We start from the raw sequence: 17,633 nt of genomic DNA on the forward strand, positions 1-17,633 counted from the left end.
GTCAGATTCATAGAAATTCAAACTCATTTGATTCCATTGCAGATTTCTCTGACATCCCAGCTTGGCCCGCACCACACAGGGTTAGCAGGAAGGGACAAATTATGAGATATTTTTGCAGATTTAAACAAAAGAAGCCCCTGTTCTGCATCGTGCAGTTATGATAGGGATGTTAGAGAATTCTGCCACGGATCCCAGGGGGGCCGAATTCCAGTGAATTCGGCCCCCCAGAATCTGTGGCGGAACGGAGCAACCCGCCCCACCACCTCGCGAAAGCCCCGCGAAACGGAGCCTACCTGGCTGCGGCTCTGGCTTCGGCTCCGGTGGCGGCTCCGGCTGCTGCCGGGCTGCTGCGGACGCAAATGGCATCCTGAGTAGGGGACGCCATTTGCGTCCCTATGGTAGCCTATGATAGGCTATGTAAATATTTACGTAGCCTATCATGGCTAAAGCAGGGACGCAAATGGCATAGGGGGCGCCATTTGCGTTCCCGTTTTCTCCGTGATAGCCTACGTAAATATTTACGTAGCCTATGACGGCTAAAGCAGGAACGCAAATGGCATAGGGGGTGCCATTTGTGTTCCCGTTTTAGCCGTCATAGGCTACGTAAATTTTTACGTAGCCTATCACGGGCTACCATAGGGACGCAAATGGCGTCCCCTACTCAGGATGCCATTTGCGTCTGCAGCAGCTCGGCAGCAGGTGGAGGCCCTGCTGCAGGTTGGCCCGGCCGGCGGCTCCGTGGCCTGGCAGGATTCCGGGGGGGAGGAACGGATCACCTCCCCCCCGCGTCGAGGATTTTGGGGGGAGGGATGGAGCGCCTCCCTCCCACCGCGGATGTCCCTGGACGAAACCAGGTAAGTGTTTCGTACATCCCGAAGTTATGACACGGCAGCTTTCTAGAATTGATTTATGAGATTTTTAATCTGCCCAATAACCAATATTATCTATTTCTGCTTCAGACAACCGTGCTTACCCCACAATGCAGAACACAAGATCTCTGAATTGAACTTCTTTTTATATTTGCGGATTTCCGGGCTGTCACTTTGCGGCCGGATGTTAGTGGGGTTCACGTTGACGACAGAACCTTTCCTTGCATTTTGTCTACTGGTGGGCTCTGTTTTCACATTGGATGCTGAGAGGAAAAGCAGATGGGATTTATGAAACGGCCAGTTGGTTGGCCTGCACAACATAAGGCCTGTGAGGTACCTGCATCCTTCTCTCCAAGCGCTTGCAGAAATTCAACCTATCGCAACCTTTCCCACCTCTTTTTAAGAACGTCTATGCGCCAGGCTAAAAATGACATTAAACGCATCTTTGCACTTAATGTGCATGTTAAAAGAAAAGAAAAGAAGCAAATTGCAGCTGCTGGGAAGAGTAAGTTCTACCCTTTCCTCCCCTGTTGCAGTCTTGGCAAAAATTGCTTCTCTGAAGCTCTGTCAATGCAGGATTTCTTCCTAAAGCAAACAGCAACTTCAAAGGGGAAGTTCTTGTCAAGACCGCAGAAGGGCAGACACGCATCAAAGCAGCTGCCATTTGCATTTTTAAAAATTGGCATGTCCAATCCATTTAATGTCCCTCCTAGTTTGTCCCTTAGGTCGTTTTCTTACATGTGTTGAAGGAAGATGTAGTCATACTTAGAGCAGTTCCATTGATAACAATGGGTCTATTCCAAGTACGACTATATTTGGATCCAACCCGATTTCTGCAGAAACTTCAAAAGTAGCATGAGAAAGAACCTGATGTCAAGACAGCATCCTTCAGAGAAATAAGTACATATCGTGTTAACGTGATAAAGAGGGAGGGATCAGCAACATCTGGGAAACAGAATCCAAACTGAGTTTCTGTGAGGGGGCAATTAGGAACATAGGAAGCTGCCTTATACTGATTCAAGACCATTGGTCCATCTCACTACAACATTAATTGGCAATGGATCTCCAGTGTATCAGACAAGGATCTTTCCCAACTGTGCCTGGAAATGCCAGAAACTGAACTTGGGACCTTCTCCGTGCAAAGCAGGTGCTCTGGGATTGAGTTGTATCCCCCACCCTGAATTCGAAAGAATGCAACCCAATGTTTTCAAAACAGGCTAACATGGCATGCTTCAGAATAAGAACAATTCTACTCACGGGAACCACAGTTTGGCCCAGTTGGACTGGAAGGAGGCGAGATTTGTAGAAGCCTAGGATCTATGAATGAAGTGAACGATGAAGTAGATGAGGAACTGTTTTTTGATGAGGTATTCTCAGTGCTTGGTGTCTAAAAAGAAACAAAAAGGAAGACATGAATGAACCTAATCACAACTGCCTGCAGCACAGGTGTTATATCTATAGCACATGGACTTGATGGCTTTACATCCTCTTGGAAAAAAACCTTGTTACAGCTTTACTAGAGCTTGTGTACATTGCATTTCCTTCTTGGTTGCTGCACCAAGACATAACTGCTGTCTTTGCCACTACAGTTTGGCAAATAGCAGCCCTGGCCTAAATATAGGCGACACCGCCCAGTCGGCAACAAAGAAGCAAGTGGTGTAATACAGAATGGTGTGGTGGCTGTGACCATCAGTCTTAAAAGCATCCTTACGTCATATTTGGAAATTAGGGCTGGCGCCAAAGGTAGGCATGGTTGGGCACCTGCCGACGGCCCACACCCCAGGAGGGGCCCACGGACAAGAGCCCCCTGGAGTTGCTCCTCCTCTTCACCATTGCAGACTGCTTGTTCACTTGCCTCTTGCCCTGGCCAAGACAAAAGTGGTGGTGAGAAGGTGGAGGAGGAGATGCCAGGGCCTACTTGCTCCCTGGCTCTCTGCCTGTCAAGCAAGCAACTGGCAGCCATGACGAGGAAGAGGAACGGCAGCTGGTGATAATGGTGGTGAGAAGGTGGACTCACTGAGGGAGGGGCCCCATGGAGGATGTCTTGTCCATGGGCCCTCAACAACCTGGAGTCAGCGCTGTTGGAAATGTTACCTTATTAGGGACAGGCTTGCTCTGTGGTTCTTGACTGTTCTCTGCAACCTTTAGCTGGTTCGTTGGACAGTCTGAAATTTGGCTCTGCTGCAAGAGGTCTGGGAGAAGATAATTTTGGTTGCTCATGCTCCAGAATCCTTCGTGAGTACTACAGCTGAGTTTTCCTGCAACGTAATCCTGCACCAAAGAACAAATTTAAGACCTAGTTTGTGATCTGACATAGGGTGGCATTCCCCCCTTCCTCCCAGCATGCAACTCTAGTCCCTTGCGGCAGCACTTATGGTAACAAATGCCGGCGAATGTTGGAAGTCCAAATCTCTGTAGTACATCAAAGCTAATGAAAATCAGATTATGGCAGAAATGTCAGCGCCTCAGGAAAGAAAAAAAGTAATAAAATAAAATGACACTGGAAATGGATTCTGATGGATGACAACTGCTTAAAGGACACTGGTAATGCTCTGTGTTTATTCAGTGGTGTTCATCTTCAAAGCACTTCGCAAATGATACCTAATCCATCCTCTCAACAGCCTGTGATGGACAGGCAAAGAAACATTTGCATCTCAGAAGAAGAGTAAGGAAGTGGCATCTTTTCAAGAAGTCAGCATCAAAACTGGTAGAACTAGGTATCTCGGAGACTGCATCTCTCTTGTATCAGTCTCCCTGCTTGTTAAGATCTTCTTAACATAATCCTTTCTTCCAGATAAGTCAGAATGGGGGTTGGGAGGAGCAGGGCCTTTTGGGGAGTGGCCCTGAGGCTTTGGAACAAAGGAGTAGTGCTCTTCCTTGCTGAGTTCTCTGAAAATAATAACATGTAAGGCCCACTCCTTTTTATAGGTCTTTAGAAATGAAATCAAGGAGTCTAATCATGGGGTTAGTTTGCCATTGAAACCAAATTTGGTTTGTGGTTTTATTTCTTGTTTTTTTATACTTGTTCTTGTTTCTTAGGATTTTACTGTATTTGTAAGCTTCCTGAATAAGAGATGAGGTATACTTTTAAAATAAATAAAAAAGTCAGGACGTATACTTTCCAGTGCTAACTGTGCTCAGGGTACTTCCCATTGCTATCTGATACATGCATCTAAGGGGCCAGGGAGGAAGCAATCAAGCCAATGCTGTGACGTTCATGATCGTGCAACATACTGCCATCTCGACCAGCACTGGTCGTTTGAGGAATGGACATGGCCCTATTTTGGGATGGGGCTGTAGCCACAGGGTGTGTGTATGGGGTCTCAAAGATGGAACTCCGGTGACATGGGGATTGCGTGCAGAGACCTAGTCCACTCAGGGACATTCCAAATTCCCTCCCTGAATCTCCATCTGTCTCTGTTCTTTGTTTTCTAAAAGCAACCATCTTAAGCATACCTACCAGGGAGTTAATCCCATTGAGGTCGGTGGGACTTACTTCCGAGTAAACATGCTTCAGATTGCACAGTGTGCCTTTCACCCTTTAGTTATGGAGATACAAGGGAAAACCCTTGAAGATATTCTGCCCAACTGTTCAGTTAATACTAAACCTGCTCTCACCTTCCAGAACTTAGGATCATGTGCAAATTTATGGAGATGTCTGACAAATACAACAACATCATCATCAACAACAATTTATTTTATTTTTAAATAAATTATTTAATAAATAACTTAAATGCAAGCATATTAGATGCCTTGTATTTAGCTTTTTGCTTAATCACATTGAGTTATGACTTCAAATGTATGTCACAATGACTGGGTTCACACAACACACTAACCCACACTTAGTGGTTGTTGTTGAACCATGGGTTGTTTGTTGAACCGTGGGTTAGTGTGTTGTCTAAACACAGAGCATTTTCTCCAGGGTCACTTCTTAACCATGCAGTGTGGCTTATTTTTTTCGAACAAGCCACCTTGAGAACCCATGGTTTGTTGTTGGGTTGTTCAGGGTGGTTAAGAAGCTGCACTGCATGGTTAACAAGCCACCCTTGGGAAAATGTTCAGACAGCACGCTAATCCATGGTTCAGCAAACAACCCATGGTTCAGCAACAACGACTGAGTATGGGTTAGCATGTTGTGTAAACAGCTCCAGTATGTCTGGTTACATGACTGGCTGGGATGAGATAGTGTTTGAGCCTTCCCAACTCTATGGTCCCACAATAGTGAGATCTCACAAGAGTTCTGGATGCCTTAGGAAGCAGCAAAGTTTGAAGGCTTGACGGTTCTGGAAAGGATGAGGCTGCTAGTCAGAACCAAGATGGGCGCTCATAATGTTACACAGACATTTCCTTTCTCAGCTCCACTGAAGCAATAACCCACAGAGATGTTTTATAGCTCGCACAGATGACAGAAGCTGCCTTCTGTGTGGTTTGCGACAAGAGATAAACAACCGACTGGAGCTAAGCATTTGTGAATGCCAGCCAGTATGTTTTCAGGCAAACCGTGAATGCTGAGTGGAAACTATTTGATGTTTTAAAAGCCAAATCGCTAACTGGAAAATGTAGAAATGAGAAGGAGACATTTTGCTGCCTACTTTACATTAATGCCCACAAAACAAGGAGCTGGGAGATCCAGGTTCTAGTCCCCATTCGGCCATGGAAGCTCACTGGGTGACTTTGGGCCAGTCACACACTCTCAGCCCAACCCACCTCACAGGGTTGTTGATGTGAGGATAAAATGGAGAGGAGGAGGATAATGTAAGCCTCCTTGGATTCCTTGCAAGAGGAAAAAAGGCAGGGTATAAATGCAATAAATAAATAAATAAAATAAATTGTAGCCCCTTCTCTGGAGTTCCATAAGTCTGCTTATGAATTCAGGCCTTGGTGTGGGGTCTGGGAGGAGGCCGAGAAAAGGCAAAGGGGTAGTCCTCCTTCTCCTTTTCCTGCCCCCTTGCCAGGATTCCAACTCTACCCCAATGCAATGGTGTATTTTGCCGTCTTGGGCAACCTTTTAGTTCCTGCTAGCCTCTTTTCCAAACTTTAAGGTAAAGGTGTTGAACCTCTTTCAGCATGAGGGCTGAAATCAATTTCAGAGACGCTCTTGGGGGCTGCGTTCCAGTGGTGGGCAGGGCCCAGGACATAAGGGGTGGGGCCAAAAATACACCTTAAACTCTGGCATATTTTAACTTTATTTATGTATTACATTTATATCCCACCTTTCTTCCTTCATGGAACTCAAGGTGGCTACATTTGGTTCACAGGTGGTTTCCCCTCCAAGCACTGACCAGACCTGAACCTGCTTAGCTTCAGCTCGGTGACTGCCTCCTGTGTCTTCAGACCATGTCCTGGGACTTCACTTTCAGTAACTAAGCTTTAAGAGAGGCATTTCAGCCTTTTAGAATGGGAAAAACTGTGCAAAAGCTGGGGAACTAGCAAACAATCAGTGGCTGGGTGAGAATGGGAGGGGCCAGGGGAATGCCAGAGGGCCAGGTTTGGCCAGCAGACCTGAGGTTCAACAGCCCTGCTTTAAGCCCTATCTGCATCATGGATTTAAAACTGGCTTAAAAGTCAATCTCTCTCCCCAGGGAACCCTAGGAGTTTTAAATCTGTGATGGAGAGAGGTAGGTATCCCTAACATAATTTTTATTTATTGATTTGTTACTTTTATATCCCGCCTTTCCTCCAAAGAGCCCAAGGCAGCATACTCATATTCCTCCACCTATCCATGTTATCCTCACAACAACCCTGTGAGTAGGGATGCTGGAGAAATTCAGGATGGATTAAAATGAGCTCAGATTTCTAAGAATCCGACCTGTGGAATCTGCTGTGGAGTCTCATGGACCTCAGGCTGCATGGAGTCTGTGGACTTTTGGATCTTTTTTTTTTTTAACCTTTCCTGAAATTTATGCATATAAATTCATAGGAGAAGACACAAGTTTCTGCTGAGGAAATGTTGAATAGAATGGGGGACAATACGCTAAATGTTACAGACTGAGGTAAATTATGTAAATTGTTATGAAACCTCTCATGTGTATTTGTGTATTTTTCCACATGACAAAAAACCCACACAATTCACATCCATCTGTGAGCAGGTGACGGAACAAAAGGTGCCTGACAATCCACAAAATGCAGACAGAGTGGATTTTACATAGTCTATACATCTCTACCTGTGAGGTAGGTGAGACTGAGGGTCAGTGACTGGCCCAAAATCACCCAGTGAGCTTCATGGCTGAGTTGGGACTAGAACCTGGGTCTCCTGAGTTCCAGTCCAACTCTCTAACCACTGCACTACACTGCCTCTCTCAGCACCCTCATGGTACAATGTGGAAGGCTCCAATTGTAAAGACCAACACCGGCTTCTGAAAGCCATATTCTGGAGCCATAAAAGAATGAGCCCTCTTCTGTAGCAATCACAAAAACTGGCTGCTTTATTATTGTTCCCACGTTCAAAAGTGATGTGGCCCTTTAACTCAGGGGTGGAAGATGTGGAAGCTACAAGGCTAAGGGCATGTCAGCACTATGAATGTACAAGGATTTTGTATCAGTTTAACTCTCATGGCTGTCCCCAAAGAATGATGGACCAACGGACTTAGCTCAGCATAAGGCGGGTTTGTACGACCTGATGGAAAGCAAAGGCCGTTTGATTTAGACACTCCTTTGGCTTATGGGCTGAGCCCTCTGCTCCATCGGCTTGTGGGATTGTGCCTTAAGTGGCTGCCACTCAGTTCTTATTGTTCTGTTCTACGGGAGTGATTTTATCTGCTCCTCCATTTTATGAATCCTTTTGCATTGCTTTTAACATTATTAACTTTATTGTTTGTTTTTAGAATCGTATGCTGCCTTGGGTGCTAACACAGAAAGGTGTAATACAAGTCTAATCAATAAATAAAAACCATAAATGCATAGCTGGGGTCATTTTTCTCTTCACTTGCAAACTGGCTAGAGGAGAGAGTGTTCCTGAGTAAGTGCAGAACACCCCTCTGCAACAATCTCTCTGCACAACTCTGATTGAGAAGCCAGAGGCATATTGCCAGCACAGGCAGGCCTTTCAAGGAACTACCATTCCTCAGACAACTATGAGAATCGTGCCTTATTTGCACCATGTTGTTTTAAATTTATTGGGTTCTGCACTTTGGAAGTTTCCGCAACTTCTTAACTTAATTTTGATTTGGGGGCTGGGGGTGGGGGGAGAGTAATATGTATACAGTAACATAGTTGTATGCGTCAGAAACAAAAAAAGGTTATCAAGACCATTTTAACTGTTCACATCTACAAGAGGAAATTACTAAATGTTGCCTTCAGGAAATGAAAAGAATGATGCTCAGATGAAACAGAAACACACTTAGTTTCTTACTCATACTTAGTCCTGCTGTAGCTGCGTTAAAAAAAAAAAGAGGTTATAAGGAGCTCAGGTTTAAATTTGGGATGCTTTGCTGTGCTACAGAAATGTAAATGAAGCATTGATCTCATAACTTTTTGTAATTCCCTCCCTTAATCTGATTACGCTAATTCTCACAAGCACAAGGGATCAAACCCAGCTAATATGGAGATTTAGCAGGCCTGTTCCAAAGTGTGAGTAACTAGGAAATGGAATCTAAAAGGTACAGACCAGCATACAAAAGATAATGCTGGTGGTAGCTAGTCTCTGTCGACTCCGTGTTTTTTTTTGGCAAGACTTCTTCCCTTGTGCAAGTTCCTGCTTTCTAGCCAATGAGAAGAGCAGCTGCAATCTCTTGTGGGATATGAACCTAGGTGGAGCAGTGTGAATCAGCAAAGTCCAACAGGGAGGTGGTTGGACTTGGGAATGGGTCAAATGAACTCATTACATGGTCTTGGGCCAGCCACTATTTTTCTGCCCAGAGCCTGAAGGCTGGAGAAGAGAATCTTATAATTCAGGGATAATTCCTGCAGTGTATGCCGGTTCTTGTAAAGGGCATTGCTGAGGCGTTGCATGAGTTGCATCTAGGGCCAGCCTTAGGATAAATAGCGCCCTGGGCAAGGAATGTCTTTGGTGCCCCCTCCCTGCCGTAGTCAGCTTTGAAGGGCCACCCAGAGGATTTGTGGGGCCTAGTGCAGGCGTGAGGTGCATCGAGAACGACCTTGAGCACTCAAAACCTTGATCTCACAGCCGCTGTGCTCCAGTTTGCACAAGCCAAAGTTCGAAAAACCACGTTCTGCGCAATGGCAGTGTACCATGCAACACAGCAGAACTATCACAGGTTTTACTTACAATATTTTTTTTATTTTGCGGTAGTTCCTATCTTTTAGTAATCATTCTTTACTTTACAATATCCATTAGTTTTATCTTTAAAAATAATAAAGAAAAGTTATAAATAAAAAAGGTAGCCAGCTGGCCTCTTACAGCTTTATTTCATTATCATTTATATAGTGCTTATGGTGTTCACAGTATTTGAAGTGCTCAGTGCTCGGTAACGTGCCTCCAAGTAAAGCTGTGTGTCCCATTTTTACCTGGCGCACATGACATCAAAGCGGAAAGTGAAAAAGAAACATACTTTAAAGCTAAGTGAAAGAAGATCATTTCTGTAGGGGTGGGGGAGAATTTCTCCCCGAAACTTCAGGGGGGGCCGAGTGCCAACGTGTTCGGCCCCCCGAAGTAGTTTCGGGGAGAAATTCTCCGCCACCCCGCCCCCCGCACCCCCCCCGGGACGGGACTTACCTTTCCCGAATGTCTCTCCCGGCGGCGGGTCCCGGCGGCGGTTCGTCAGGTCTTCGACAGGGGCAGAGGCGGCAGCTGGTCTTTTGACCGGCTGCCGCCGCCGCCATTCCAATAAAAGTAAAAAAAAAAAAAAACACGCCCCCGTGATAGGCTACGTGACGATTAACGTAGCCTATCACGGCTAGATCTGCAAAGTCAGCCATGATAGGCTACGTAAATCGTCACGTAGCCTATCACGGGTGACTTAAAAAAAAAAAGCGCATACGGCTAATGGCGGCCCCCATAGGGAGCCACCATTTGCGTTCCTTATTTGGTCGCTGTAGTCTACGTAAAGATTACGTAGACTACGGCGAAAATAAGGGCAACGCTATTTGCGTTGCCCTTATTTTCGCCGTAGTCTACGTAAAGATTTACGTAGACTACAGCGACCAAATAAGGAACGCGAATGGCGGCTCCCTATGGGGGCCGCCATTTGCGTACGCGCTTTTTTTTTTTTAAAGTCACCCGTGATAGGCTACGTGACGATTAACGTAGCCTATCACGGCTGACTTTGCAGATCTAGCCGTGATAGGCTACGTTAATCGTCACGTAGCCTATCACGGGGGCGTGTTTTTTTTTAACTTTTTATTTCGCGGCCGGGCGAGGTGAGGCGCCTCCTCCCCGGCCTGAATTTCGGCTGGGCGAGGCGGGAAGCCTCCCCCCCCCGCCTGAACTTCGGGGGGAGCAGCGAAGCGCCTCCCCCCCACCGCGAAGCAAGCTGCGAGACCAGGTAAGTGGCTTTTGTGCACTCCTACATTTCTGTAGTTAGTACCCAAACAACCTTTAGAAGCTTGGGGGAAAAAAGGGTTACAGACACTTGCTTTTGGCCACCTTAGCTCACTGCAGACAGTACATTAAAAAAACACAGCCACTGAGCTGAGCTTGGCATGCCCCTCAGTTTGACACCCCGAGCAACTGCCCAGCTCGTCCACCCCTAAGGGTGGCCCTGGTCGCATGATGCCAGGCTGCAAAAGTAGCCATTGGGGATTGGACATCTGCAGCTACGTGCGCAGAGAGGTGCCCCTTTGAAACAGTTTGGGTTACCTTGTGATCCATTACAGCACTCTGAGGTTTCAGTTCGATCCCATCGGGAACTCTTGCTCTTGGGAAACCTGTCACTCCATTGCTGAGTGGTTGCCTAGGAACAGATGCCAATTAGTGAATAGAAGAAATAAAAAAGAAAGGAAAATTTAAAAGGAAAAGAACACCCCACATTCTAAAATTTAAAAAATCACCACTGAACAGCTGCAGGCATCTTAATCTCCCCCCCACCCCCTACAATATCAAGTATTTTAAAGCAATTCACGTTTTATTTTTTCAAATGCCATTATACCTGTCCAGACTCTTTTCAGCCTTCTGCAAATGGGTAACCTCTGTATGTTTTGGACTACACCCCCAATCATCCTGAGCCAGCATGGCAAATGTCAGGGATGATGAGAGTTGTAGTCCAAGACAACCAGAGGACACCAGGTTGGGGAAGCCAACATATCTCTTCTGACTGGCAGCGGATCTTCAGTGGCTCAGACAAAGAGAGAGATCTTTCTTATTAGCTGCTGCCAGATCCTTCTACTTGGAGATCCTGGGGACTGAACCTGGGACCCCCAACAGGCTAAGCATGTGCTCTACCACTGAGCAACGGTCCCTCCTCTAAAGGGATGGTAAACTGTCTTGTTCCTTTTTACTGTCTTGTTCCTTTTTGATCAAACAGGGCCTCCATTGACCAGGCAAAAATGCACGTGTGGCACTGTCCGTTGTGAATGAGGCATGCACCTTTCCGTGAGCACATTTCTTTGCAATCAGCACAGGGTCAGCCATTTCAAAGCACATGCGCCAAGTGACAGGGCCGCCCCTGTGTTCTGCCATTTGAAATGGGTGACGTTTTGAACCCAAGTTTTTAAAAAATATATATGCATCAGCTCTAATCTTGGATGGATTAGACATGTAACATATGTGGAACTTGCTTTCAAGGGATCTGAGTCCAATGCATTTTGAGTGGCACTTCCTGTTCCTCAGCCATTTGGGTGCTATCCAATGGCATTTAAATAGGGCCTGCTTTGTAGACCGGCTTTCAAATGGAACCAAAAGTGAGGGCTCTGTGTACTATCACTGCAGTCTTTTTCTTAGCCCTAAGCATGCAATAGGAAATAACCCCATTAGGAAAAATATACAGCATCTAGTTTAAATGGCAAAAGACACGGAGTTGCTATCCATTGTGAGTCTGGCATACATGTACTCAAATGGCCAGAGGCAATCGATAAACATGTGTGCCACCTAAAATGGATGACATCACTCATTTTTCTCCCATTTAAATGTGTGAATCGGCTCTTTACTGGCAACCACAGATATGTGGACTGCTTCTCACCAAAGGTTTTCCCCAGTTTTCTGCCACAGCACACTTGAGATCCGCCAGTCCCATGACAATTGTGCTAATCCTCTTGCTGACCTCCACAAATTTAAATGGAAGACTGCGGGATGAGCAGAGATGTTTATTTTATTTATTTATTTATTTATTATTTTTATGTATTACCTTTATATCCTGCCTTTTTCCTCCTCCAGGAACCAAGCCGGCGTACATAATCCTCCTCCTCTCCATTTTAGCCTCACAACAACGACCCTGTGAGGTAGGTTGAGCTGAGAGTCTGTGACTGGCCCAAAGTCACCCAGTGAGCTTCCACAGCCGAGTGGGGACTAGAACCCGGATCTCCCAACTCCCAGTCCAGCACTCTAGCCATTATACCACACTGGATGTTGATGGCATGGTCTGTGCAATGGAAGATGGCTCTGACCATCCTGGTACAAATATCACACCCTGTTTTTTTCAGGTATCAGAAGCACTAAACGGATAGCACAACAAGAAGCCCTTAGAGCAGGGGCCAGATGTGATGCTGGCTTGGAGGCCACACACACATATGTGCACATATGTGCTCATATATGAGTACGCACATGGACACACATGGACATGTACAGATGCACACACACACATCCCAGCCATCCCTATACAGATCACTATTTCATTGCTGCTAGCAGAGGTGGGGAGAGAGCAATCTGTCTGAGGATCTCTGGAAGAGGGAGTGGAGAGTACAGGCATGGGTATGTGTGGGGGGATTCAGAGGCAGTGGGAAGGGCATCCTGGGGGGCTGCAGGTTATGCGCCCCACCTTAGTGAACATAGGGCATCCTGGAACCGGGGGATATAAGTTTTCCCCTTGGCAGGAATGTCTGCTCAATTTTTCATCTGGAAACCCCTACATTTATCAATTCTCCTTGTGCCATAAAACACGAAACCAAACTAATAGTCAATTATCTTTGTAATCAGTCATCCTTGGATGGAGGAAAGCCAACCTTATGTGATTGCCGTAATTGTCATCATCATCATTGTCGTCATCGCTGCTGCACACTTCGTCGCTGGAGGATGAATATTCCGCTGATTTCCGGAGCAAGCTGCCGCCATCTTTCCCCTTGACCGAGAAGGGTGGACTCTGGTTAAAGAGAAGAGCCTGCTTGGTAGCCTTTGTGCATACAAGAACCCATAGCAAACGTCACATAAACCAGGGGTGGGGAATGTGTGGCCCTCCAAATGTTTTGGCCTACAAGTCCCAGTATCCCTCCTCATTGGCTATGCTGCCCACCCCTGATCTAAATCTTGGAATATTCAAAAGACTGGCCTGCAGGTGCATCACCTAAAAACAAAGGTAGCATTCTTCTTACTTCTGACCCATTGGTTTCTATCCATACACAAAGGTAAACTGATAGAATAATCTATTAATGGACTAAAACTCATATGATAAATCAATTAAGATTTTTTTAAATCAGGTGATAGGTGTAATACTACTACTACTTATGCTAATACTAATAATAATAATGAGGAGGAGGAGGAAAAGGAGGAAGAGAAGAAGACAGATAAGGAGAAGGAGAAGAATGAGAAGAAGAATGAGGAGAAGGAGGAAGAGAACTACAAGAACTGAGAATACACAGTAAAATAAAACCTACTGAAAAATGGCATGGATGAGACGTATTTTCTGGTTTCTTAGAAGACTGGTGGTGGCTGTCTAGCCTGGACAATCCTGCATGTCCCAGAAAGAACATTTTTAGAGGTACATTAGTCAGTCAGTCAGTCAGTCAGTCATTCAATCAAATGAATAAGAGCACCCAGTCTCAATGCATGCATAGACAGCCCTGGGAATTTGCCTGAAGCTCAGGATAGAAAGTTCTATAATCAATAAACAATAAATAAATAATAATGTTCTTCCAGATCAGAGTGTACTGTGTTTCCATATTTAAATTCACTATTGTCCTGTTTACCCAAACTTGTAAATAACACCATTGCCTTTCATGGATTTTTTTTTTTTGTCTTGAATGTTTGGGTTTTATAAACTGGTACTGCTGCCATATTTTAGGACTCGGCTGGGTTTAGGATTTTGTTACTGTAAGCCGTCTTGGAGACTTTTTATAGTGGAAATACGGGGCAGCATTTTTTTAAACAAACAACTTCAGCAAGCTTTGAAAGGAGGGCAACACTATTTATCAATTTCTTCGATTAATGCATTTATATACCACCTTTCTTCCAAAGTGCTCAAGAAAGTGCACATTGTTCTCCCCCCCACCCCCGTTTTATCCTCACAACAACCCTACCTAGGGATATCCCTCGCTGTGAAATCCAGCCATTTTTGGGCTCGACAGACTCCCGCTGAGCACCTGACTTGGTTCGCATTTGTGGGCCGAGCTATGCGGTTTTTCCTGAAATCCAGGAACTTTTCCATTTTTTAAAAAAATTCCATGAAAAGAAATTTGCACAAATTTCTGCTGCAATTTGAGTAATGTGCACACATTTCACCTGCAATTTCTGCAAATTATGGAAATTATGGCACAATTTGTGGACATTTCTTTTTGCGCAAATTTAAAAAAGGAAAACCAGTGAACTGGGCTGACTTAATGGAGACTGAGTCAGGACAGCTCATGGGGAAATGAGCTGAAGTCCAGGGGCAGGGGGCTGAGCTGATGAAAGCTTGGCGAGCTCCAGCCCCTAGTGTCAGGGCTGGATCTGAGCCCTTAGAGTCCCAAAGCAGCTCTGATTCTGAGGAGGAGATACAATCCGTGGGAGAGGAGCTCTCTCAGATTTCAGAGGCGCAGCTGGAGGGGAGCCCCCCCCCCCGCTCACATGCCTGAGAGCGACACTGACCCTGGCATGGAAAGGGAGGGACAACTTGAGCTTTTAGACACGAGGTGCTGGCACAGGCACAAGCGAGAGGTTGCGGGAGCCAAGCTTAGGCGCTCAACTCGATTGGCTTGATGTCAACAGCTGCACCCCAAGGCCCTACGGGGGAGGGGGAGACTTCCCCCTCCTATTCCTTAAGTTCAGAGAATTGCCGTGCTTTTCCCCAAATGGAGATCAACTGACGTCCTCACTCTTAGAAACCCCTACTAGGCTGTTCCTTTGTATTTCCCCTGGGTCTCAGGCAATTAACATCTGTAAGCTTCATTAGGCTGAATGGAATTAAAGCCTTGGAAAGCAGCCCTTTTGTCTGAGTGTTGATTCTGGCTATTGGAGGATTCAGAAGGCAACAGGGGCATTCCTGACACCTAAATGGATTCCTCCAACTTCCCTTGAGGTAGGTTCGTCTAAGAGAGGGTACCATCCCAAGGTCACCCAGTGTCAGGTCCCTTGGTCCTCTCCCTTCACAATCACACACTCCAGGATACCAGGCTTCAGGCTCACCACTTTATTAGTTAATGACCAGGTTCTTTACAAATGCAAATCCTTGGAGGCTCTCAGGCTACAAAGGAAAACAGCAAAGCCACACAATCATGAATATCAATAGAGGAGCCAAGTGGGAATCTGACGTTGCCGGCAGTTTGAAACAAGAACTTGCCAGCCAGAATAACTTGGGGGGGGGGATGCTCCTCTCTTACAGTTGTGCCCTCCTATGTAGGCTGTTACGCATAGCCAACCAGGTGGAACATCTGCGCTCCGCCTCTAACTTTTCCTGCTTCGCTCTGCAATGGACCCTAGCATCCCTCAAGTCACGCCCCGCACTCTCCTCCTCCAGCGAGACCTGGGTTCTCATGGAGGAGGAGGGGGGCCCCTTCAGGCTGAGCCATCTGTTTGCCAAGGTCTTGAGAAGAAGGCCTTGCCATATCTGAGCTCACTAGGGAGGGAGCCTCCCCCAGTTCTGGCTGTTCTCATTCTGAGTCTGAGCTGCTAACTATCTCCACACGCTCAGAATCATTCCTGACACCCAGTGAGCTTCATGGTTACTGAACCTCGATCTCCCCAGTTTTGGTCTGACACTCTAATTCAGGGGTGAAGGACCTTGATCTGCATGAGGGCCATGTTGTGGGCGGCATCACACCAGTGGCCCGGACTGCAGCCCAAAGTGGGCAAGAAAACCCCCACTGCTGGCATGCACTCCCAACAGGCTTGCTTGGACACACCCACACCCACATCACATGCACCCATTCCCACACACAGGCAGAGCAACTCTTTCTTTGCTGCTGCTGAAGTGGCAATCAAGGACCTGTTCCCACAGCAACTGCTACTTCAGCCCAATGGGAAAGGCAAGGGGTGCATGGAGCCTCTTCGGGAGACAGCAGGGCTTTGAGGAGGAGCTTCTGCGGGCCAGGTGAGGAAACTTGGTGAGCAAAATGTGGCCTGTGGGCCGTGGGTTCCGTACTTCTGCTGTCACCACTATACCACATTGGCTATACCACCCTGCCCACTGACTCACTCCCATGTGAACTGAAACATGGGCAAAGAGCTGTTTTTACCCTTTCCGTGCAAACAACCATTACGGATGCCGATGTCAGGGTGGACACTGAGGCCATAGAATCCCAGAGTAGTTCTGATTCTGAGGAAGAGCGCGCTCCTCTTTCCCAGGGCCAACAGCTGACAGAGATTCCTCCCACCAGCATTCCTAGTTTAGTTAGCAGTCCTGGGAGTGACCAAGCACAGATAGCAGACTTGGTGGATGCGTGAAGCCGACGCAGAGAGCGGCGCCAGATGGAGGGTGCAGAAAGGAGGTGTAGTGCCCGGTTGGCGCACAAACAACGGCTGCGCCCAGAAGATCCAAGGGAAAAGGGGAGGGACTCTCCCTAGTCCTTAAGTTCAGGGGTCTGCCAGTAATTCCCTTTCAAACAGGGACCAACTGTTCCAACTTAGGGCATAGGTACTGTGCTGCTCAAATCTAGTTGCAAACGGTATAGTTATTAAGTTGTAAAAGAAGAATAAAGCTTTGAAAGGAATCCCTTTGTCTGTGTCTGGACTTGGCTACTGGATTAGACTGAGAGAGGCCTCCAAGGAGCCCTTGACAGCCTGTTGTTTCCAAATTCGGCCCTTTTGGGGCCCGACGGATTCCCGCTGCCTGCCCGGTTTGCATTCGTGAGCTAGGCCACTTTCCCCACCCCCCGCTGAAATCTGGGAACATTTCTGGTTTTTTTCCTTGTACATAGGAAGTTGTGCAAACTGCAGGCACAATTTGCGCAAGTCACTGCCACAATTGCTATAATTTATGTAATTTGTGCAAATTGTGACCAGAATTTGTGCCAACTATACAAATTTCACATGCAATTTGTGCAATTTTCAATTTACAAAGAAAGAAAGAAAGAAAGAAAGAAAGAAAGAAAGAAAGAAAGAAAGAAACCAGCTGGCCCAACTCCATGTAGATTGAATTGGGCCAGCTCGTGGGTAAGCGAGCCGACGTCTGGGGGGGCGAACTGACAAAAGATCGGTGAGCTTCATCCCCTGGATGGACTCCTTGGACATCCCTAACAGCACCCAAGGCTTTGTCAGACCTCCCCCTCCTGCTTCTACGGCTTCTCAGCGGCTACTCTGACTGCCAGCCGTGGGTATTTCATGTGATCATTCCCCAAGGCAGGTAAAAACATCTCAGGCACTTAACCACACCCAAAGAGAGGAAGTTCCCACTTTAGACTGAGGTTTGCAATACAATATCTGGAACTAATTTTAAACACACACACACACACACACACACACACACAACACATACACACAGTTAAAATTGCATCAACAAAATAGACCCCTTTAGCCAAAACTGT

The 17,633-nt window shown here is 46.5% G+C and overlaps 1 protein-coding gene across 1 annotated transcript in view; it reads right to left on the reverse strand.

Annotated features, from left to right (window-relative positions):
- The window catches only part of NRK (Nik related kinase), a 138,309-nt gene that overhangs the window by 31,890 nt on the left and 88,786 nt on the right, over positions 1-17,633 (reverse strand). The window contains exons 19-24 of the mRNA XM_084813733.1: positions 13,572-13,645; positions 12,924-13,060; positions 10,627-10,720; positions 2,964-3,140; positions 2,127-2,256; positions 974-1,132 (exon numbers count right to left, since the gene is read on the reverse strand). Of these exons, the coding sequence (XP_084669859.1) occupies positions 974-1,132; positions 2,127-2,256; positions 2,964-3,140; positions 10,627-10,720; positions 12,924-13,060; positions 13,572-13,645 (771 nt within the window). The remainder of the gene's footprint in view (positions 1-973; positions 1,133-2,126; positions 2,257-2,963; positions 3,141-10,626; positions 10,721-12,923; positions 13,061-13,571; positions 13,646-17,633) is intronic.

This window comes from Heloderma suspectum, chromosome 9 (assembly GCF_057233095.1).
Source record: "Heloderma suspectum isolate Gila_16-S chromosome 9, 16-S_ref, whole genome shotgun sequence".
In the NCBI taxonomy this organism is placed as follows: Eukaryota; Metazoa; Chordata; class Lepidosauria; order Squamata; family Helodermatidae; genus Heloderma; species Heloderma suspectum.